Source organism: Oncorhynchus clarkii, chromosome 26, assembly GCF_045791955.1.
Source record: "Oncorhynchus clarkii lewisi isolate Uvic-CL-2024 chromosome 26, UVic_Ocla_1.0, whole genome shotgun sequence".
NCBI classification, from domain to species: domain Eukaryota; kingdom Metazoa; phylum Chordata; class Actinopteri; order Salmoniformes; family Salmonidae; genus Oncorhynchus; species Oncorhynchus clarkii.
In genome coordinates this window covers 47,656,159-47,679,440 of record NC_092172.1, presented here as the reverse complement: position 1 = coordinate 47,679,440, position 23,282 = coordinate 47,656,159, and the positions used below count along the sequence as shown (strand labels likewise).

At 44.3% G+C, this 23,282-nt stretch overlaps 1 protein-coding gene across 1 annotated transcript in view; it reads right to left on the bottom strand.

The window, feature by feature from the left end:
• Positions 1-4,712: 4,712 nt before the first annotated feature.
• LOC139384330 (transient receptor potential cation channel subfamily M member 1-like) overlaps positions 4,713-23,282 on the bottom strand; it is a 37,906-nt gene continuing 19,336 nt past the window's right edge. The window contains exons 2-8 of the mRNA XM_071129027.1: positions 14,779-14,855; positions 13,133-13,334; positions 12,184-12,397; positions 11,492-11,616; positions 11,176-11,347; positions 8,699-8,873; positions 4,713-5,146 (exon numbers count right to left, since the gene is read on the bottom strand). Coding sequence (XP_070985128.1) covers positions 4,981-5,146; positions 8,699-8,873; positions 11,176-11,347; positions 11,492-11,616; positions 12,184-12,397; positions 13,133-13,334; positions 14,779-14,855 — 1,131 coding nt within the window. The 3' untranslated portion in view covers positions 4,713-4,980. The remainder of the gene's footprint in view (positions 5,147-8,698; positions 8,874-11,175; positions 11,348-11,491; positions 11,617-12,183; positions 12,398-13,132; positions 13,335-14,778; positions 14,856-23,282) is intronic.

The window sequence follows — 23,282 nt, the reverse complement described above, 5'->3', positions numbered from 1 at the left end:
CTGTAATGTAGTGGACTGTCATTCAGACTGTTATATACTGTAATGTAGTGAGTGGACTGTCATTCAGACTGTTATATACTGTAATGTAGTGGACTGTCATTCAGACTGTTATATACTGTAATGTAGTGGACTGTCATTCAGACTGTTATATACTGTAATGTAGTGGACTGTCATTCAGTCTGTTATATACTGTAATGTAGTGAATGGACTGTCATTCAGTCTGTTATATACTGTAATGTAGTGGACTGTCATTCAGTCTGTTATATACTGTAATGTAGTGAGTGGACTGTCATTCAGTCTGTTATATACTGTAATGTAGTGAGTGGACTGTCATTCAGACTGTTATATACTGTAATGTAGTGAGTGGACTGTCATTCAGACTGTTATATACTGTAATGTAATGGACTGTCATTCAGACTGTTATATACTGTAATGTAGTGAGTGGACTGTCATTCAGACTGTTATATACTGTAATGTAGTGAGTGGACTGTCATTCAGACTGTTATATACTGTAATGTAGTGGACTGTCATTCAGACTGTTATATACTGTAATGTAGTGAGTGGACTGTCATTCAGACTGTTATATACTGTAATGTAGTGGACTGTCATTCAGACTGTTATATACTGTAATGTAGTGAGTGGACTGTCATTCACACTGTTATATACTGTAATGTAATGGACTGTCATTTAGACTGTTATATACTGTAATGTAGTGAGTGGACTGTCATTCAGACTGTTATATACTGTAATGTAGTGGACTGTCATTCAGACTGTTATATACTGTAATGTAATGGACTGTCATTCAGACTGTTATATACTGTAATGTAGTGAGTGGACTGCCATTCAGACTGTTATATACTGTAATGTAGTGAGTGGACTGTCATTCAGACTGTTATATACTGTAATGGACGGGAGGTCAGATACATCAACAGGATGTTAGGACGGGAGGTCAGATACATCAACAGGAAGTTAGGACGGGAGATCAGATACATCGACAGGAAGTTAGGACAAGAGGTCAGATACATCGATAGGAAGTTAGGACGGGAGGTCAGATACGTCAACAGGAAGTTAGGACAGGAAGTCAGATACATCAACAGGATGTTAGGACGGGAGGTCAGATACATCAACAGGATGTTAGGACGGGAGGTCAGGTACATCAACAGGAAGTTAGGACGGGAGGTCAGATACGTCAACAGGAAGTTAGGACGGGAGGTCAGATACATCAACAGGATGTTAGGACGGGAGGTCAGATATGCCAACAGGAAGTTAGGACGGGAGGTCAGATACATCAACAGGATGTTAGGACGGGAGGTCAGATAAATCAGCAGGATGTTAGGGATGAAGATGTGAGACGGGGATGATGGTGATGTAGTTCAAGATATGAGACGGGGATGATGGTGATGTAGTTAAAGATGTGAGACAGGGATGATGGTGATGTAGTTGAAGATGTGAGACAGGGATGATGGTGATGTAGTTGAAGATGTGAGACAGGGATGATGGTGATGTAGTTGAAGATGTGAGACAGGGATGATGGTGATGTAGTTGAAGATATGAGACGGGGATGATGGTGATGTAGTTGAAGAGATGAGACAGGGATGCTGGTGATGTAGTTGAAGATGTGAGACAGGGATGATGGTGATGTAGTTGAAGATGTGAGACGTGGATGATGGTGATGTAGTATGAAGATGTGAGATGGGGATGATGGTGATGTAGTTGAAGATGTGAGACATTGATGATGGTGATGTAGTTGAAGATGTGAGACAGGGGTGATGGTGATGTAGTTGAAGATGTGAGACAGGGATGATGGTGATGTAGTTGAAGATGTGAGACAGGGATGATGGGGATGTAGTTGAAGATGTGAGACAGGGATGATGGTGATGTAGTTGAAGATGTGAGACAGTGATGATGGTGATGTAGTTGAAGATGTGAGACAGGGATGATGGTGATGTAGTATGAAGATGTGAGACAGGGATGATGGTGATGTAGTTGAAGAAGCTGGGAGACGGGGATGATGGTGATGTAGTATGAAGATGTGAGACATGGATGATGGTGATGTAGTTGAAGATGTGAGACGGGGATGATGGTATTGTAGTTTAAGATGTGAGACAGGGATGATGGTGATGGAGTTGAGCATGTGAGACATGGATGATGGTGATGTAGTTGAAGATGTGAGACAGGGATGATGGTGATGTAGTATGAAGATGTGAGACGGGGATGATGGTGATGTAGTTGAGCATGTGAGACATGGATGATGGTGATATAGTATGAAGATGTGAGACAGGGATGATGGTGATATAGTATGAAGATGTGAGACAGGGATGATGGTGATGTAGTTGAAGATGTGAGACAGGGATGATGGTGATGTAGTATGAAGATGTGAGACAGGGATGATGGTGATGTAGTATGAAGATGTGAGACGGGGATGATGGTGATGTAGTTGAAGATGTGAGACGGGGATGATGGTGATGTAGTATGAAGATGTGAGACGGGGATGATGGTGATGTAGTTGAAGATGTGAGACATGGATGATGGTGATGTAGTATGTAGATGTGAGACGGGGATGATGGTGATGTAGTTGAAGATGTGAGACGGGATGATGGTGATGTAGTATGAAGATGTGAGACGGGGATGATGGTGATGTAGTATGAAGATGTGAGACGGGGATGATGGTGATGTAGTATGAAGATGTGAGACGGGGATGATGGTGATGTAGTTGAAGATGTGAGACATGGATGATGGTGATGTAGTATGAAGATGTGAGACGGGGATGATGGTGATGTAGTTGAAGATGTGAGACGGGGATGATGGTGATGTAGTATGAAGATGTGAGACATGGATGATGGTGATGTAGTATGTAGATGTGAGACGGGGATGATGGTGATGTAGTATGAAGATGTGAGACGGGGATGATGGTGATGTAGTTGAAGATGTGAGACGGGGATGATGGTGATGTAGTATGAAGATGTGAGACATGGATGATGGTGATGTAGTATGAAGATGTGAGACGGGGATGATGGTGATGTAGTATGAAGATGTGAGATGGGGATGATGGTGATGTAGTTGAAGATGTGAGACATTGATGATGGTGATGTAGTTGAAGATGTGAGACAGGGGTGATGGTGATGTAGTTGAAGATGTGAGACAGGGATGATGGTGATGTAGTTGAAGATGTGAGACAGGGATGATGGGGATGTAGTTGAAGATGTGAGACAGGGATGATGGTGATGTAGTTGAAGATGTGAGACAGTGATGATGGTGATGTAGTTGAAGATGTGAGACAGGGATGATGGTGATGTAGTATGAAGATGTGAGACAGGGATGATGGTGATGTAGTTGAAGAAGCTGGGAGACGGGGATGATGGTGATGTAGTATGAAGATGTGAGACATGGATGATGGTGATGTAGTTGAAGATGTGAGACGGGGATGATGGTGATGTAGTTTAAGATGTGAGACAGGGATGATGGTGATGGAGTTGAGCATGTGAGACATGGATGATGGTGATGTAGTTGAAGATGTGAGACAGGGATGATGGTGATGTAGTATGAAGATGTGAGACGGGGATGATGGTGATGTAGTTGAGCATGTGAGACATGGATGATGGTGATATAGTATGAAGATGTGAGACAGGGATGATGGTGATATAGTATGAAGATGTGAGACAGGGATGATGGTGATGTAGTTGAAGATGTGAGACAGGGATGATGGTGATGTAGTATGAAGATGTGAGACAGGGATGATGGTGATGTAGTATGAAGATGTGAGACGGGGATGATGGTGATGTAGTTGAAGATGTGAGACGGGGATGATGGTGATGTAGTATGAAGATGTGAGACGGGGATGATGGTGATGTAGTTGAAGATGTGAGACATGGATGATGGTGATGTAGTATGTAGATGTGAGACGGGGATGATGGTGATGTAGTTGAAGATGTGAGACGGGGATGATGGTGATGTAGTATGAAGATGTGAGACGGGGATGATGGTGATGTAGTATGAAGATGTGAGACGGGGATGATGGTGATGTAGTATGAAGATGTGAGACGGGGATGATGGTGATGTAGTTGAAGATGTGAGACATGGATGATGGTGATGTAGTATGAAGATGTGAGACGGGGATGATGGTGATGTAGTTGAAGATGTGAGACGGGGATGATGGTGATGTAGTATGAAGATGTGAGACATGGATGATGGTGATGTAGTATGTAGATGTGAGACGGGGATGATGGTGATGTAGTATGAAGATGTGAGACGGGGATGATGGTGATGTAGTTGAAGATGTGAGACGGGGATGATGGTGATGTAGTATGAAGATGTGAGACATGGATGATGGTGATGTAGTATGAAGATGTGAGACGGGGATGATGGTGATGTAGTTGAATATGTGAGACGGGGATGATGGTGATGTAGTTGAAGATGTGAGACGGGGATGATGGTGATGTAGTTGAAGATGTGAGACAGTGAAGATGGTGTCGTAGTTCGTGTTATCTTTGTTTATGAGGACATACTCTTCAACTGTAGTTTATGGGGACACTGACTATGGGATGCAGGGTTTATGAAGTAGAATGGTTTCAGGTGTTCAATGATGATGGATATTGGTTGTGTTGACTTATTTCATGTAGCGGGTCAAATGATTGTACACGTGACACATGAATGACGATACAGGATGACACAAATGAATGGGACGCTTTTATTGAAGCATCAAATTAGCATAAAACAATTCAATTATTAAAATGTCACACTACTTTCATCACAAATTATAATCTTTAATGTTTGAATATATTTTGAATACATTAGGATTTTACTTACAGTATGTGGTAAAAAAAAAGTGTTTCTAAAATGTACGTAAGGCTTAAAAAAAATACTAGATACTAGATACTAAAACCGTCACTTATGACACACGCAATGCATTGGACAGGAATTTGTTAGCATTATTAGCATAACACTTAGAATTCCTGTCCAATGCATTGCGTGCGTCATAAGTTATGGGAACATATCCTGTATAATAATGTCTTCCCTACTCACCAGAGATCGTTTCTTCATGCATTCCATCACCATGAGGAAGATCTGCTGGGCCTGACCGCGGTTGTAGTTAAACGTCTTCTGGATGGTGACAAGGAGCTGGTCCTTCACGCTATCACTTACCAAACTGAGGGGAGACAGAGAGACTGGTCAGACCACCTCTACAGTCTATTCTTTAGACTGACCAAGCTGAGGGGAGACAGAGAGACTGGTCAGACCACCTCTACAGTCTACTCTTTAGACTGACCAAGCTGAGGGGAGACAGAGAGACTGGTCAGACCACCTCTACAGTCTACTCTTTAGACTGACCAAACTGAGGGGAGACAGAGAGACTGGTCAGACCACCTCTACAGTCTACTCTTTAGACTGACCAAGCTGAGGAGAGACAGAGAGACTGGTCAGACCACCTAAACAGTCTACTCTTTAGACTGACCAAGCAGAGGGGAGACAGAGAGACTGGTCAGACCACCTCTACAGTCTACTCTTTAGACTGACCAAGCTGAGGAGACAGAGAGACTGGTCAGACCACCTCTACAGTCTACTCTTTAGACTGACCAAGCTGAGGAGACAGAGAGACTGGTCAGACCACCTCTACAGTCTATTTTAGACTGACCAAGCTGAGGGGAGACAGAGAGACTGGTCAGACCACCTCTACAGTCTACTCTTTAGACTGACCAAGCTGAGGAGAGACAGAGAGACTGGTCAGACCACCTAAACAGTCTACTCTTTAGACTGACCAAGCAGAGGGGAGACAGAGAGACTGGTCAGACCACCTCTACAGTCTACTCTTTAGACTGACCAAGCTGAGGAGACAGAGAGACTGGTCAGACCACCTCTACAGTCTACTCTTTAGACTGACCAAGCAGAGGGGAGACAGAGAGACTGGTCAGACCACCTCTACAGTCTACTCTTTAGACTGACCAAGCTGAGGAGACAGAGAGACTGGTCAGACCACCTCTACAGTCTATTTTAGACTGACCAAGCTGAGGGGAGACAGAGAGACTGGTCAGACCACCTAAACAGTCTACTCTTTAGACTGACCAAGCAGAGGGGAGACAGAGAGACTGGTCAGACCACCTCTACAGTCTACTCTTTAGACTGACCAAGCTGAGGGGAGACAGAGAGACTGGTCAGACCACCTCTACAGTCTACTCTTTAGACTGACCAAGCTGAGGAGACAGAGAGACTGGTCAGACCACCTCTACAGTCTACTCTTTAGACTGACCAAGCTGAGGGGAGACAGAGAGACTGGTCAGACCACCTCTACAGTCTACTCTTTAGACTGACCAAGCTGAGGAGAGACAGAGAGACTGGTCAAACCACCTCTACAGTCTACTCTTTAGACTGACCAAGCTGAGGGGAGACAGAGAGACAGGTCAGACCACCTCTACAGTCTACTCTTTAGACTGACCAATCTGAGGAGACAGAGAGACTGGTCAGACCACCTCTACAGTCTACTCTTCAGGCCTAGAAAATGCTCAAAAGATCCTTCTTGTTATATTCCATTTGAAAGTATTTGCGATGTGCTTTAGTTTGGAGTTGACATTCTTAGTACTATTCAGTTGGTTCCATTGTAACTAAATCAATTGTATTATATTTTTATTTAACCTTTATTTAACTATTTAATTAATTCAACTTAACTTAATTTAACTTAATAACTTAATTAATTAATTTAACTTAATTAATTTAAATGTATTCAACTCAGTTAAGAGCAAATTCATCAGAACACAGCCCTGTTCTAGTTCTGTTTCTGCTAGTGTGGACATTAGATCACAGCCCTGTTACTAGTACTGTTTCTGCTAGTGTGGACATTAGATCACAGCCCTGTTCTAGTTCTGTTTCTGCTAGTGTGGACATTAGAACACAGCCCTGTTCTGGTTCTGTTTCTGCTAGTGTGGACATTAGATCACAGCCCTGTTCTAGTTCTGTTTCTGCTAGTGTGGACATTAGATCACAGCCCTGTTCTAGTTCTGTTTCTGCTAGTGTGGACATTAGATCACAGCCCTGTTCTAGTTCTGTTTCTGGTGGTGTGGACATTAGATCACAGCCCTGTTCTAGTTCTGTTTCTGCTATTGTGGACATTAGATCACAGCCCTGTTCTAGTTCTGTTTCTGCTAGTGTGGACATTAGATCACAGCCCTGTTCTAGTTCTGTTTCTGCTAGTGTGGACATTAGATCACAGCCCTGCTCTAGTTCTGTTTCTGGTGGTGTGGACATTAGATCACAGCCCTGTTCTAGTTCTGTTTCTGCTAGTGTGGACATTAGATCACAGCCCTGTTCTAGTTCTGTTTCTGCTAGTATGGACATTAGAACACAGCCCTGTTCTAGTTCTGTTTCTGCTAGTGTGGACATTAGATCACAGCCCTGTTCTAGTTCTGTTTCTGCTAGTGTGGACATTAGATCACAGCCCTGTTCTAGTTCTGTTTCTGCTAGTGTGGACATTAGATCACAGCCCTGTTCTAGTTCTGTTTCTGCTAGTGTGGACATTAGATCACAGCCCTGTTCTAGTACTGTTTCTGCTAGTGTGGACATTAGATCACAGCCCTGTTCTAGTTCTGTTTCTGCTAGTGTGGACATTAGATCACAGCCCTGTTCTAGTTCTGTTTCTGCTAGTGTGGACATTAGAACACAGCCCTGTTCTAGTTCTGTTTCTGCTAGTGTGGACATTAGATCACAGCCCTGCTCTAGTACTGTTTCTGCTAGTGTGGACATTAGATCACAGCCCTGTTCTAGTTCTGTTTCTGCTATTGTGGACATTAGATCACAGCCCTGTTCTAGTTCTGTTTCTGCTAGTGTGGGCATTAGATCACAGCCCTGTTCTAGTTCTGTTTCTGCTATTGTGGACATTAGATCACAGCCCTGTTCTAGTTCTGTTTCTGCTATTGTGGACATTAGATCACAGCCCTGTTCTAGTTCTGTTTCTGCTAGTGTGGACATTAGATCTCCGTCCTGTTACTAGTACTGTTTCTGCTAGTGTGGACATTAGATCACAGCCCTGCTCTAGTTCTGTTTCTGGTGGTGTGGACATTAGATCACAGCCCTGTTCTAGTTCTGTTTCTGCTAGTGTGGACATTAGATCACAGCCCTGTTCTAGTTCTGTTTCTGCTAGTGTGGACATTAGATCACAGCCCTGTTACTAGTACTGTTTCTGCTAGTGTGGACATTAGATCACAGCCCTATTCTAGTTCTGTTTCTGCTAGTGTGGACATTAGATCACAGCCCTGTTCTAGTTCTGTTTCTGCTAGTGTGGACATTAGATCACAGCCCTGTTCTAGTTCTGTTTCTGCTAGTGTGGACATTAGATCACAGCCCTGCTCTAGTACTGTTTCTGCTAGTGTGGGCATCAGATCACAGCCCTGTTCCCTGTTCTGTTTCTCATCCAACATCCTATATACTGTCTCTAACATGAATTTGACATGTGTCTGACATATATTTGACATATATCTGACATATATCTGACATATATCTGACATATATTTGACATGTATCTGACATGTATCTGACATGTATTTATCATATATTTGACACATATCTGAAATATATTTGACATATATTTGACATATATTTAACATATATTTGACATGTATCTGACATGTATCTGACATGTATCTGACATGTATTTGATATGTTTTTAAGCATATATTTTTCTGCATGTATGTGACCCAGGTCTGTTTCTCACCCGTCGTCCTCAGAGTATCTGTGTGCGAAGGAGATGATGTCAGAGGCCCGTCCACTGCCGTCACAGACCACCACCGGGACAGGGGGGTCCTCCCTCAGGCTCTCCAGGACTATGGAGATGACGTTGGGACCCCCCTCCAGGATCAGACAGACCAGAGGCACCCCCTGACCCAGACCTGGCAGAGGCAGACAAAACAACATGTTATAGAGCCAGTGACCTGGCAGAGGCAGACAAAACAACACGACCCCTGACCTGACAGAGGCAGACAAAACAACATGGCCCCTGACCTGGCTGAGACAGATACAACAGCTGCCTGTAGCCAGTATCTGGTCCTCAGCGATGCTGCCTGTAGTCAGTATGTGGTCCTCAGACACAGTGGTGCTGCCTGTAGTCAGTATGTGGTCCTCAGACACAGCGGTGCTGCCTGTAGTCAGTATGTGGTCCTCAGCGGTGCTGCCTGTAGTCAGTATGTGGTCCTCAGCGGTGCTGCCTGTAGTCAGTATGTGGTCCTCAGCGGTGCTGCCTGTAGTCAGTATGTGGTCCTCAGACACAGCGGTGCTGCCTGTAGTCAGTATGTGGTCCTCAGCGGTGCTGCCTGTAGTCAGTATGTGGTCCTCAGCGGTGCTGCCTGTAGTCAGTATGTGGTCCTCAGACACAGCGGTGCTGCCTGTAGTCAGTATGTGGTCCTCAGCGGTGCTGCCTGTAGTCAGTATGTGGTCCTCAGACACAGCGGTGCTGCCTGTAGTCAGTATGTGGTCCTCAGCGGTGCTGCCTGTAGTCAGTATGTGGTCCTCAGCGGTGCTGCCTGTAGTCAGTATGTGGTCCTCAGACACAGCGGTGCTGCCTGTAGTCAGTATGTGGTCCTCAGAAGGATCAGTGCTGCCTGTAGCCAGCATGTGGTCCTCAGCGGTGCTGCCTGTAGTCAGTATGTGGTCCTCAGCGGTGCTGCCTGTAGTCAGTATGTGGTCCTCAGACACAGCGGTGCTGCCTGTAGTCAGTATGTGGTCCTCAGCGGTGCTGCCTGTAGTCAGTATGTGGTCCTCAGCGATGCTGCCTGTAGTCAGTATGTGGTCCTCAGCGGTGCTGCCTGTAGTCAGTATGTGGTCCTCAGCGGTGCTGCCTGTAGTCAGTATGTGGTCCTCAGACACAGCGGTGCTGCCTGTAGTCAGTATGTGGTCCTCAGCGGTGCTGCCTGTAGTCAGTATGTGGTCCTCAGCGGTGCTGCCTGTAGTCAGTATGTGGTCCTCAGCGGTGCTGCCTGTAGTCAGTATGTGGTCCTCAGACACAGCGGTGCTGCCTGTAGTCAGTATGTGGTCCTCAGCGGTGCTGCCTGTAGTCAGTATGTGGTCCTCAGACACAGCGGTGCTGCCTGTAGTCAGTATGTGGTCCTCAGCGGTGCTGCCTGTAGTCAGTATGTGGTCCTCAGCGGTGCTGCCTGTAGTCAGTATGTGGTCCTCAGACACAGCGGTGCTGCCTGTAGTCAGTATGTGGTCCTCAGCGGTGCTGCCTGTAGTCAGTATGTGGTCCTCAGCGATGCTGCCTGTAGTCAGTATGTGGTCCTCAGCGGTGCTGCCTGTAGTCAGTATGTGGTCCTCAGCGGTGCTGTCTGTAGTCAGTATGTGGTCCTCAGCGGTGCTGTCTGTAGTCAGTATGTGGTCCTCAGCGGTGCTGCCTGTAGTCAGTATGTGGTCCTCAGACACAGCGGTGCTGCCTGTAGTCAGTATGTGGTCCTCAGCGGTGCTGCCTGTAGTCAGTATGTGGTCCTCAGCGGTGCTGCCTGTAGTCAGCATGTGGTCCTCAGCGGTGCTGCCTATAGTCAGTATGTGGTCCTCATAGGCCTCAGACACAGTATTAATGTCAGAGTAGTTGAAGTCAGAGGTGACAGCTGAGCATCCCTTTGTTGTCCCTGCCTTATCATGATCTCCAGGCATAGGATGACAAAGGGAAACCCACAGGTCACATAGATCAGCTACTCACCGGAGTACAGCAGTGCAGGACAAGCTCTCTCTGATCAACACACCTAAAGAAGCCTATGCAGGGTAGCCTAGTGGTTAGAGAGTTGGACTAGTAACCGGAAGGTTGCAAGTTCAAACCCCCGAGCTGACAAGGTACAAATCTGTCGTTCTGCCCATGAACAGGCAGTTAACCCACTGTTCCTAGGTCGTCATTGTAAATAAGAATTTGTTCTCAACTGACTTGCCTAGTTAAATAAAGGTTAAATAAAATAAAAAATAAAACACAAGGGTACGTTGTATCTAAGACACTAACACGTGTAGGTCCAACATTAGCATTAACATCAGATGGTTCATGGTAAATATGAAGTTGTTCTGGTCTGAGACCTGAAGACTTGTTGTTAGTTAGCTCCCTCTGCTAATGCCCTGGGCTTTAGCTCACCGGGCTTACACTGCCTGGTGTCACACAGACAACCCCCCCCCCCCCCCCCCCCACCACCCCCCCACCAATCTGTAAGACTTTACGTGTGTTGATCTTCTGCAGGGAGATGTGTTTCTCCAGCTGACGGCGAAGACGGACCTCTGCGCCGTACTTTCCCTGGGTCCCGTTATCTGCTAGGATGAAGTGGGAGTGGCTGTTGTTGAGGACAGACAGCTTGGACATGGGGTTGGACATGGCCTGGTACGGACGTGTCACCTGGGCGGAAGACATATAATAACATCATGTTAACGTGGAGTCGATTTGAGGAGTTGAATTGAAGGTGAGGAGTTGAATTGAGTTGAATTTAAATAGAGAATCACACCCAAACAAGTTCCCAAGTTGCAGTTATCTGTGACTTACGTCTCTTCCTATCAGATCCTCCTTGTTCTCCACGATGCCCCATGGAGCGATCCCGATGGCACATACTTTCCCCCTGGACTTTGAGGAGTGGTCCTTCAACGCATCTCCTACATGCCGGATCACCCCTAGGATACACATGGAGCCCGTTTTCAGCACTAAGAAGAGACGTGGACTCCATTCAGACATGAGTAGAATGGATTTGGACTTGGACTCAGACTTGAACACTAGGGACTTGGTACTCGACTCGGACTCAGACTTGAACACTAGGGACTTGGTGCTGGACTCGGACTCAGACTTGAACACTAGGGACTTGGTACTCGACTCGGACTCAGACTTGAACATTAGGGACTTGACTCAGACTCAGACTTGAACACCAGGGACTTAGTCCTCAACTCGGACTCAGACTTGAACACTAGGGACTTGGTGCTGGACTCGGACTCAGACTTGAACACTAGGGACTTGGTACTCGACTCGGACTCAGACTTGAACACTAGGGACTTGGTACTCGACTCGGACTCAGACTTGAACACTAGGGACTTGGTACTCGACTCGGACTCAGACTTGAACACTAGGGACTTGGTACTCGACTCGGACTCAAGATTTAGTGACTTGCCTACGTTACCGTTGTTTGCTAGACACCTCAGTAACCATGTCAGTGAATGTAACACGTCGTTAGCAACTACAGTACGTACCAGTGCTGACTCCGCCAGTGAGTATCCAGGCTCCGGTGGTGACCGCAGCCTGGATCAGACCCTTTCCAAACACCTGTTTTAGTTTGGGCTGCAGGTCGAAGTTCTGCAGTCCCCCGTGGACGGAGATGAGCAGGGTGGGGAGCTCCAGTTGCCAGTCTTTCACCATCAGGTGGAGCATGTTGTCTGGCTTGGAATCGTACGCCACACGAATGTACTGAGGGGGAGAGATGGATGGAGAGAGAGGAGGAGTAAATGAGAAAGGAGATGAAGATATTTAATACAAACGCCACATGGATGTACTGTAGGGGAGAGATGGATGGAGAGAGTGAACAAGATGATGGTGGCATGGTTCATGTCTTCATGTCTTCCTGGTTCATGTCTTCATGTCTTCATGGTTCATGTCTTCATGGTTCATGTCTTCATGTCTTCATGGTTCATGTCTTCATGTCTTCATGGCTCATGTCTTCATGGTTCATGTCTTCATGTCTTCATGGTTCATGTCTTCATGTCTTCATGTCTTCATGGTTCATGTCTTCATGGTTCAAGTCTTCATGTCTTCATGGCTCATGTCTTCATGGTTCATGTCTTCATGGTTCATGTCTTCATGGTTCATGTCTTCATGTCTTCATGTCTTCATGGCTCATGTCTTCATGGTTCATGTCTTCATGTCTTCATGTCTTCATGGTTCATGTCTTCATGGTTCATGTCTTCATGGTTCATGTCTTCATGGTTCATGTCTTCATGTCTTCATGTCTTCATGTCTTCATGTCTTCTTGGTTCATGTCTTCATGGTTTATGAGGACATTCTATTTCAACTATTGTTTATGTTGAGGAGAGATGAGAGAGATGAGAGAATGAAGGATTGAGGAGGAGAGGAAAAAGGGTCAGGAGGTGAATTTATAAATGGAGGATGCTTCAAAGGAATGAAGGAAAGAAAATGGCATCTAACCATGGCCTTGTTGACATGTCCTCCTCCCTGGAACTCCATGATGCCGTATGTGTCTGTGGGCGTGGCCTGTGTGTGTTTAAGCACGGACCAGCGTTCCAAGGGCACCGCCCCCTGACCGATCTGACCTGCCTCTTCCGCCGCCCTAGTGGTCGCCCCCGGGATGATGGCCACATGCTGGTTCACTACCTGACCACAACTGCACCTGGAAGTAGAAAGGGAGAACATGGGGGGGGTGGGGGGTTATAAATGCTTATCGCTGGTGTTATAATGCATTATAACCACTTCATAATGCTTTCTACATGTTGGTTTGTAAAGTGTTAACGGAAGCGTGATGGAATGTGGAACACGAACAGACGGACGGTGTAAACAGCTATGAAAGATGACTAGTAGTAGCTTCGTCAACGTAGCATAAAGCTACTTCACCATGTTACTGACAGCTGTTACGGTTCATGTTTGTGTGCTGACCAATTTCAGCTGCATCTCTGTTTGCTGTAGAGCTATCTGAGGGGGGGGGGGGGGGGGGGGGGTTGGTCACGGTAAATCCCCACAATCACCACCATGTGAAAGGATTTGAGCCTTAATAAGGGATTTGGGCCACGTGACGGCAGGTTGTTTATACCATATTTTTTTTTTTACTGAGAGCGTTTCGGTACGAGTGGAGATTTCATTAAGTCTACGTCCTAAATAGCATCATGTTCCCTTTGTAGTGCACTACGTTTGACCACTACGTTTGATCAGGACTGATAACAGTGCCCTACATAGGGCATAGGATACCACTTGGGATGTACACTAAATTCTACAGCACTCTAAAAACACAGAGGGTTTTTTATTTTATTAAAACTGGGTCAGTGAAAGCCCTCTCTCTCTCTCTCTCTCTCTCTCTGTCTCTCTCTCTCTCTCTCTCTCTCTCTCTCTCTCTCTCTCTCTCTCTCTCTCTCTCTCCCTCTCTCTCTCTCTCTCTCTCTCCCTCTCTCGCTCTCTCTCTCTCTCTCTCTGCCTCAACAAATGATCTGGTGCTCAACATGGAAGCATATGAGAGCAGTGAGGAACAAGGAAAATTGGATTGGTGGAAAGAGTGGCGTGAATGGTACCTGTTGGGTTCTGGGTAAAGAGGGGCGTGAATGGTACCTGTTGGGTTCTGGGTAAAGAGGGGCGTGAATGGTACCTGTTGGGTTCTGGGTAAAGAGGGGCGTGAATGGTACCTGTTGGGTTCTGGGTAAAGAGTGGCGTGAATGGTACCTGTTGGGTTCTGGGTAAAGAGGGGCATGAATGGTACCTGTTGGGTTCTGGGTAAAGAGGGGCATGACTGGTACCTGTTGGGTTCTGGGTAAAGAGGGGCATGAATGGTACCTGTTGGGTTCTGGGTAAAGAGGGGCATGAATGGTACCTGTTGGGTTCTGGGTAAAGAGGGGCATGAACGGTACCTGTTGGGTTCTGGGTAAAGAGGGGCATGAATGGTACCTGTTGGGTTCTGGGTAAAGAGTGGCATGAATGGTACCTGTTGGGTTCTGGGTAAAGAGGGGCATGAACGGTACCTGTTGGGTTCTGGGTAAAGAGGGGCATGAATGGTACCTGTTGGGTTGTGGGTAAAGAGGGGCGTGAATGGTACCTGTTGGGTTCTGGGTAAAGAGGGGCGTGAATGGTACCTGTTTGGTTCTTTGCTGGGAAATATTTGGATACACTCTCTTTTCTGAAACGTCTTCTCAATCCAAGCTTTGTGGGCCTGCAAGAGAGAGATTCGTGGTTTTAGACTTCAGAATCACTCGACTCTGGTAAACACTACGTCGTAAAGAAAAGCGCCACTATTAAAACCATCCGCATAATTAAATACTTTATTAAATAGCTTGGATACATTAAAATAACAACAGGTTAGGTCTGAGATTTCATGTTCTGTTCATTTGCAGTTTATGGACCCAATCCGATGATAAGAGCATCGTGGCACGACAGCAGAACAACACCAGTCAGGGTGCTTTTTCTGTGTTGTCTAAATTCAATCGAAGCCTGTAAAAGGTCCAAACAGTGAAAGTGGATGTTCCATATTATCACAACACACGTTCTGTTAGTGTGTTCTACTGATCCAACAATGGACCATACCCTGCACCATCTGGTCTCCCCCTGCCTTCACACTGCGGCTCTGTCACAGGTGGCTCCCTATTCCCGATATAGTGGTACTACTATAGACCAGAGCCCTATTCCCTATATAGTGGTACTACTATAGACCAGAGCCCTATTCCCTATATAGTGGTACTACTATAGACCAGAGCCCTATTCCCTATATAGTGGTACTACTATAGACCTGAGCCCTATTCCCTATATAGTGGTACTACTATAGACCAGAGCCCTATTCCCTATATAGCGGTACTACTATAGACCAGAGCCCTATTCCCTATACAGGAGCCCTATGGGTCTAGCTAATTACTGGTAGAATGCTGCTTTCTTTCGTAACGGCACAAAAACTCTTATTTCTTGATGGAACAAATCCTCTTAACTACAACGCTGGTCACCTAATCCTGCCTAAACGCTCCAGCAAAGAACAGTGCAGTGTGTGTGTGTGTGTGTGTGTGTGTGTGTGTGTGTGTGTGTGTGTGTGTGTGTGTGTGTGTGTGTGTGTGTGTGTGTGTGTGTGTGTGTGTGTGTGTGTGTGTGTGTGTGTGTGTGTGTGTGTGTGTGAATTTGTGCTTGTATGCATTCATGCGTGTACATGTGACGCCAAATAAACCTAATGACTGTGTTGTGGTTTTTCCATAGTGATTAACAGGTCACTGTACTGCAGAAGCCAGGGGCAGGGGGTCCTGTCTGTCGCAGAGCACTCTGGGAAATACATTCACTCTGGATAATGGTGGATTAAACCCAAGTCCCAACAAATAGTGACCGGGCACATCTTGGATTATTGTCTATACTGCATATAACAAATAGTTAGTATTTATAGCTCCTGAAACGGTAACTAACCTCACACATAGTTTTACTCAAGCTTTAACAAAAAAAATATTATTTCAGAGATTTTGATGTAAAAGTTTGTTCATTGCAAATGGTTAGAATAGTAAAACAATTAGTAAACATGGGCCTCTTAGCCGCAGATAATATCAAACTCATCTAGTCAACGACTCAATGGAGTCGGACAGCGTTCCACAGCTCATTATTATCAACCTGGTAAACAGTCTAATTCATAAACAACATATTACAGCTCATTATTATCAACCTGGTAAACAGTCTAATTCATAAACAACATATTACAGCTCATTATTATCAACCTGGTTAACAGTCTAATTCATAAACAACATATTACAGCTCATTATTATCAACCTGGTAAACAGTCTAATTCATAAACAACATATTACAGCTCATTATTATCAACCTGGTTAACAGTCTAATTCATAAACAACATATTACAGCTCATTATTATCAACCTGGTAAACAGTCTAATTCATAAACAACATATTACAGCTCATTATTATCAACCTGGTAAACAGTCTAATTCATAAACAACATATTACAGCTCAGAGCGGAATCAATTTGAACTTGTTTAAAATCTAGTTTCAACCAGTTCCTGGGAAAGAAAGATGAAAAAGGACAAAGAAGACAGTAAATTCTCTAACTAACAAGATCAGTTCCTGGGAAAGAAAGGTGAAAAGGGACAAAGAAGACAGTAAATTCTGTAACTAACAAGATCAGTTCCTGGGAAAGAAGGTGAAAAAGGGACAAAGAAGACAGTAAATTCTGTAACTAACAAGATCAGTTCCTGGGAAAGAAAGGTGAAAAGGGACAAAGAAGACAGTAAATTCTGTAACTAACAAGATCAGTTCCTGGGAAAGAAAGGTGAAAAGGGACAAAGAAGACAGTAAATTCTGTAACTAACAAGATCAGTTCCTGGGAAAGAAGGTGAAAAAGGGACAAAGAAGACAGTAAATTCTCTAACTAACAAGATCAGTTCCTGGGAAAGAAAGGTGAAAAGGGACAAAGAAGACAGTAAATTCTGGCAAGTCAGTTAAGAACAAATTCTTATTTATAATGACGGCCTACTCCGGCCAGTCCCGGACGACGCTGGGACTCCCAATCACGGCCGTTTGTGATACAGCCTGGATTTGAACCAGGGTGTCAGTAGTGACGCCTCTAACACTAGAGATGCAGTGCCTTTAGACTGTTGCGCCACTCGGGAGCCCTGAGAGGAAGTTGGCCAAAAACTCTCCTATTCTAACTCCTAACTCCTAACTCCTAACTCCTAACACCTAACACCTAACTCCTAACTCCTAACTCCTAACACCTAACACCTAACTCCTAACACCTAACACCTAACTCCTAACTCCTAACACTTAACTCCTAAATAGTAACTCCTAACTCCTAACACCTAACACCTAACTCCTAACACCTAACACCTAACTCCTAACTCCTAACACTTAACTCCTAACTCCTAACTCCTAATTCCTAACAGCTAACTCCTAATTCCTAACACCCTACACACTATAGAGTACAGATTACTTAGATTGACCACAGATTGACTAAAGTTTTAGATTGACCACAGATTGACTAAAGTTTTAGATTGACCACAGATTGACTAAAGTTTTAGATTGACCACAGATTGACTAAAGTTTTAGATTGACCACAGATTGACTAAAGTTTTAGATTGACCACAGATTGACTAAAGTTTTAGATTGACCACAGATTGACTAAAGTTTTAGATTGACCAAAGTTTTGAAACTAATTTACTTTTATAACAATTCAATTATGAACTTTTAAAATCAGGGTGCTTCCGAAATAAGCATTTTGTTCAGAGATCTATTCCTCATGTGGAGTTGTTTTGGAGACTAAGTAACATAGAGTTTTTTTGGTATTTAACCTTTCTTTAACGAGGCAAGTCAGTTCGAAAGAAATTCTTATTTACAATGACAGCCTACAGGGGAACCTGTGGTTTTAGAGGTTAACATAGAGGTTATTTGTTCGTCGTTGGAACTGTCTCTAAATTGTTATTTTAAATGTTTCTTTAAATATAATTTCATCAGATTTCTATTCCATTTCCCTCTGTATGTTGTCTCCCAACCTAAGTTGGTGCAACATAACTCAACTCCTCTCTATTGCACCTCAAATGAATCCCCTGCCTATAAGACATGAACAAAGTAGACCATCACAAGTTTCTACACCAACGAAGATACAGAGTTTCCTCGATACATCAGAAAAAATGAAGAACCACTTACCCTGAGTTGAAGAGCAACCAGTCGAAACTTCAAGAGGAGCACAAGAGTAACTCAACACCCAACTACTAGTAAAGAAGAACTCAAGAACTCAAGAACTCTTTAAGAACTCAATAACTCTCTTAGAACTCAAGAACTCAAGAACTCTTTAAGAACTCAATAACTCTCTTAGAACTCAAGAACTCAAGAACTCTTTAAGAACTCAATAACTCTCTTAGAACTCAAGAACTCTAAGAACTCTCAATAACTCTCTTAGAACTCAAGAACTCTAAGAACTCTCAATAACTCTCTTAGAACTCAATAACTCTAAGAACTCTCAATAACTCTAAGAACTCTCAATAACTCTAAGAACTCTCAATAACTCTAAGAACTCACAATAACTCTAAGAACTCTCATGAAACTTCACACCAGCCCAGCCCTATCTCCAGCTCTCTGGCTGCTCTCACCCGGGTCCTCCTAACCCACTGAAGCCCAGCAGATATGAAACAACATGACTTTATGAAGCAGGGCTCATATGATGAGCATGTGAGCCGGCTCTTTGTTCAAGCCTTGGTCTCATGACTTCAGTTCAAGGTAATCCTTTTGAGAGTCTCATGACCCATATCAGTCCCTGCTCCCCTCCTTACACACAGGGCATTTTCATCCTGGGCTGGAACAAGAACCAACCCCCCACCCCACCCCTCTCTCCTCACTAATCTCTCTAACTCAAACTCTGCTAGAGAACGTTCTTCTCTCTAACTCTCTCTCCTCACTATTCTCTCTAACTCAAACTCTGCTAGAGAACGTTCTTCTCTCTAACTCTCTCTCCTCACTATTCTCTCTAACTCAAACTCTGCTAGAGAACGTTATTCTCTCGAACTCTCTCTCCTCACTATTCTCTCTAACTCAAACTCTGCTAGAGAACTTTCTTCTCTCGAACTCTCTCTCCTCACTATTCTCTCTAACTCAAACTCTGCTAGAGAACGTTATTCTCTCGAACTCTCTCTCCTCACTATTCTCTCTAACTCAAACTCTGCTAGAGAACGTTATTCTCTCGAACTCTCTCTCCTCACTATTCTCTCTAACTCAAACTCTGCTAGAGAACGTTCTTCTCTCTAACTCTCTCTCCTCACTATTCTCTCTAACTCAAACTCTGCTAGAGAACGTTATTCTCTCGAACTCTCTCTCTCCTGGTTGTTGAAGAAGAAAGAGAAATAAAGAAAGGGGAAGTTATAATAACCAGAAGAAGAAAAAAAACATATTTAAAAAAAAGTAGTGGAACAAAAGTAATGTTTTATCGTAGAATGTGTGTCAACCCCCTGCTGCTCTGATTGAACCCCATTAGCATAATTGAGAGAATTGGGCACAGGATGGATGTTGTTGAAAGGGGTTTTGTTGAAGAATGACAGAGCACTATTTGCCCATATTGATGATTGTAACATTGTAATGAAACGTATCTTTTCCTCTAAGCAGCTTCGTTACAGTTGAACTGTCGAAGGACCTTCTTTGATATGGACCAGAGGATGTCTGGCTGAGACTGTTGTCATGGTGAAACAGAGAGACAAAACCAATCAGAGAGGAAACCGCTTTCGTTCAGAGGACATTCATTTTTACCCTGGCTTGTCTTTCCCAGTTATAAAAAAAAATCAAAAGAGGACATGGACTTCAACTGAAGAGAAAATGTTGCTTCTAACTCACTTAAACTTTTGGTTACCAAACAACGAATTTAACCAGGAACAGTGTGCATGTTTTGAGTTTGTGACAGAAACTAGGTTGAAAATATCTTATTTAAAAAAAAGACTGATCAAACGTGGTGAATAAAACCAGTGTCTTTCATACCACCCGGTGCACCCAGGGTAAACTGGCGAGGGTTGTGCTTTGAAAACACGTGCAACTTGCCCTGCTGCACGGCCCCCTGGGTAAAATTATCCCACACTCTTAGAAAAAAAAAGTGCTATCTAGAACCTATAAGTTTCTTCGGCTGTCTCCATAGGAGAACCCTTTGAAGAACCCCTTTGGGTTCCAGGTAGAACCCCTTTTGGTTCCAGGTAGAACCCTTTGAAGAACCCTTTTGGGTTCCAGGTAGAACCCCTTTTGGTTCCAGGTAGAACCCTTTGAAGAACCCTTTTGGGTTCCAGGTAGAACCCTTTGAAGAACCCTTTTGGGTTCCAGGTAGAACCATTTTTGGTTCCTCGTAGAACCCTTTTTGGTTCCAGGTAGAACCCTTTGTAGAACCCTTTTGGGTTCCAGGTAGAACCCTTTTTGGTTCCAGGTAGAACCCCTTTCCACAGAGGGTTCTACCTGGAATCAAAAGGGGTTCTTAAAAGGGTTCTCCTACGTGGACAGCTGAAGAAACCCCTTACGCAACCCCCCCCCCCCCCCCCCCTAAGAGTTTAGGCTCACCTAAACCCTTCATCCACACCATTTAGTATGGAAATCCTGTGTGAACTGTGTAACTGTGTTGACTAGGAACCTCTGTGAGCACAGTGAACAACAAGCCCTTGGAAGAATAAGGCTGTAGGGCGCCACATGAGGAATAGGGACTTATTTGGGCTGCGTCCCGGGATACTTTAGAATCAGATTAGGATAAGTATATGAACATGACTAGCATCTAGAGCCCCACAAAACAATAAACCCTATGTGTTTTGGTGAGACAAACAGATATTGTATTAGGTATTATAGCGGCATGACGATTTAAAAACAAAAAGACACTTGTTACAGTTTGTGTTTAGACGTATGCTTAGAGATCACATTATTAAGAGCTTTGGTTAATACTGCTCGTTTCCTCTTAATAATGAACAGTTTTATTCAATTTGTAAATCACATTACGTTCTCAAAGCATGGCATTGTGAAGTGATGATGACATGTGAGTGACCAGACACCAGGCGCACACACACACACACACACACACACACACACACATAGAGACGCACACACACACACGCACACATAGAGACACACACACACACACACACACACACACACACACACACACACACACACACACACACACACACGCACACACACACACACACACACACACACACAGACACGCACACACGCACACACACACACACACACACACACACACACACACACACACACACACACACACACACACACACACATAGAGACGCACACACACACACACATAGAGACGCACGCACACACACACACACACACACACACACACACACACACACACACAGAGACACAAAGACACGCACACACACACACACACACACACACACACATAGAGACGCACACACACACACACACACACACACACACACACACACACACACACATAGAGACGCACACACACACACATAGAGACGCACACACACACACACACACACATAGAGACGCACACACACACACACACACAGAGACACAAAGACACGCACACACACACACACACACACACACACGGCAGTCTGAACGTCACGATACATTAGTGGTAATGAGGATCAGATCAAAGACCAGTTAAAGCAGACGCTGGTGATGAAAATAGCAAGCGGCATGCTGAGCCGAGGTATGTCAGAGTGGGCACCCGAAACCCTATTCCCTTTCCAGGGAACTGATTTGGACCAAGGCCCTTTGGGAATTCGGGGTTTACTTGTTTGGTTTAAGTGGAACGCACAACGTCAACCAATGACAGCCATCTATAGATCTGTAAATATCCCAACCAATGACAGCCATCTATAGATCCTTAAATATCCCAACGTTTATATTTTTTTGTCATTTAGCAGACGCTCTTATCCAGAACAACATACAGGAGAAATTAGGGTCAAGTGCCTTGCTCAAGGACACGTGGACCTAGTCAGCTCCGGGATTTAAACCAGCCGACCTTTCGGTTACTGGGCCCCAACGCTCTTAATCGCTAGGCAACCTGTTACCCCAACTGGATCATGTTGGAAATCATTCAATGTAGTGTAATATATCTGGAGCCTCAAACACATTTACCATGTAACTAGCTGATAGTATCTGCACACATTGTCCACAGTCAGTGGATGCTTCCCAATATAATTCATTTATATATCTATTATTATTATTATGGTCTATAGTAATGTACTATATAGGGAATAGGGCTCTGGTCTATAGTAGTGCACTATATAGGGAATAGGGCTCTGGTCTATAGTAGTGCACTATATAGGGAATAGGGCTCTGGTCTATAGTAGTACCAATATATAGGGCTCTGGTCTATAGTAGTACCACTATATAGGGCTCTGGTCTATAGTAGTACCACTATATAGGGAATAGGGCTCTGGTCTATAGTAGTACCACTATATAGGGAATAGGGATCTGGTCTATAGTAGTGGTACTATATAGGGAATAGGCCTCTGGTCTAAAGTAGTGCACTATATAGGGAATAGGGCTCTGGTCTATAGTAGTACCACTATATAGGGAATAGGACTCTGGTCTATAGTAGTACCACTATATAGGGAATAGGGCTCTGGTCTATAGTAGTACCACTATATAGGGAATAGGGGTCTGGTCTATAGTAGTACCACTATATAGGGAATAGGGCTCTGGTCTATAGTAGTACCACTATATAGGACTCTGGTCTATAGTAGTGTACTATATAGGGAATAGGGCTCTGGTCTATAGTAGTGTACTATATAAGGAATAGGGCTCTGGTCTATAGTAGTACCACTATATAGGGAATAGGGCTCTGGTCTATAGTAGTGCACTATATAGGGAATAGGGCTCTGGTGTATAGTAGTGCCACTATATATGGAATAGGGCTCTGGTCTATAGTATTACCACTATATAGGGAATAGGGCTCTGGTCTATAGTATTACCACTATATAGGGAATAGGGCTCTGGTCTATAGTAGTACCACTATATAGGGAATAGGGCTCTGGTCTATAGTAGTGTACTATATAGGGAATAGGGCTCTGGTCTATAGTAGTGTACAATATAGGGAATAGGGCTCTGGTCTATAGTAGTGTTCTATATAGGGAATAGGGCTCTGGTCTATA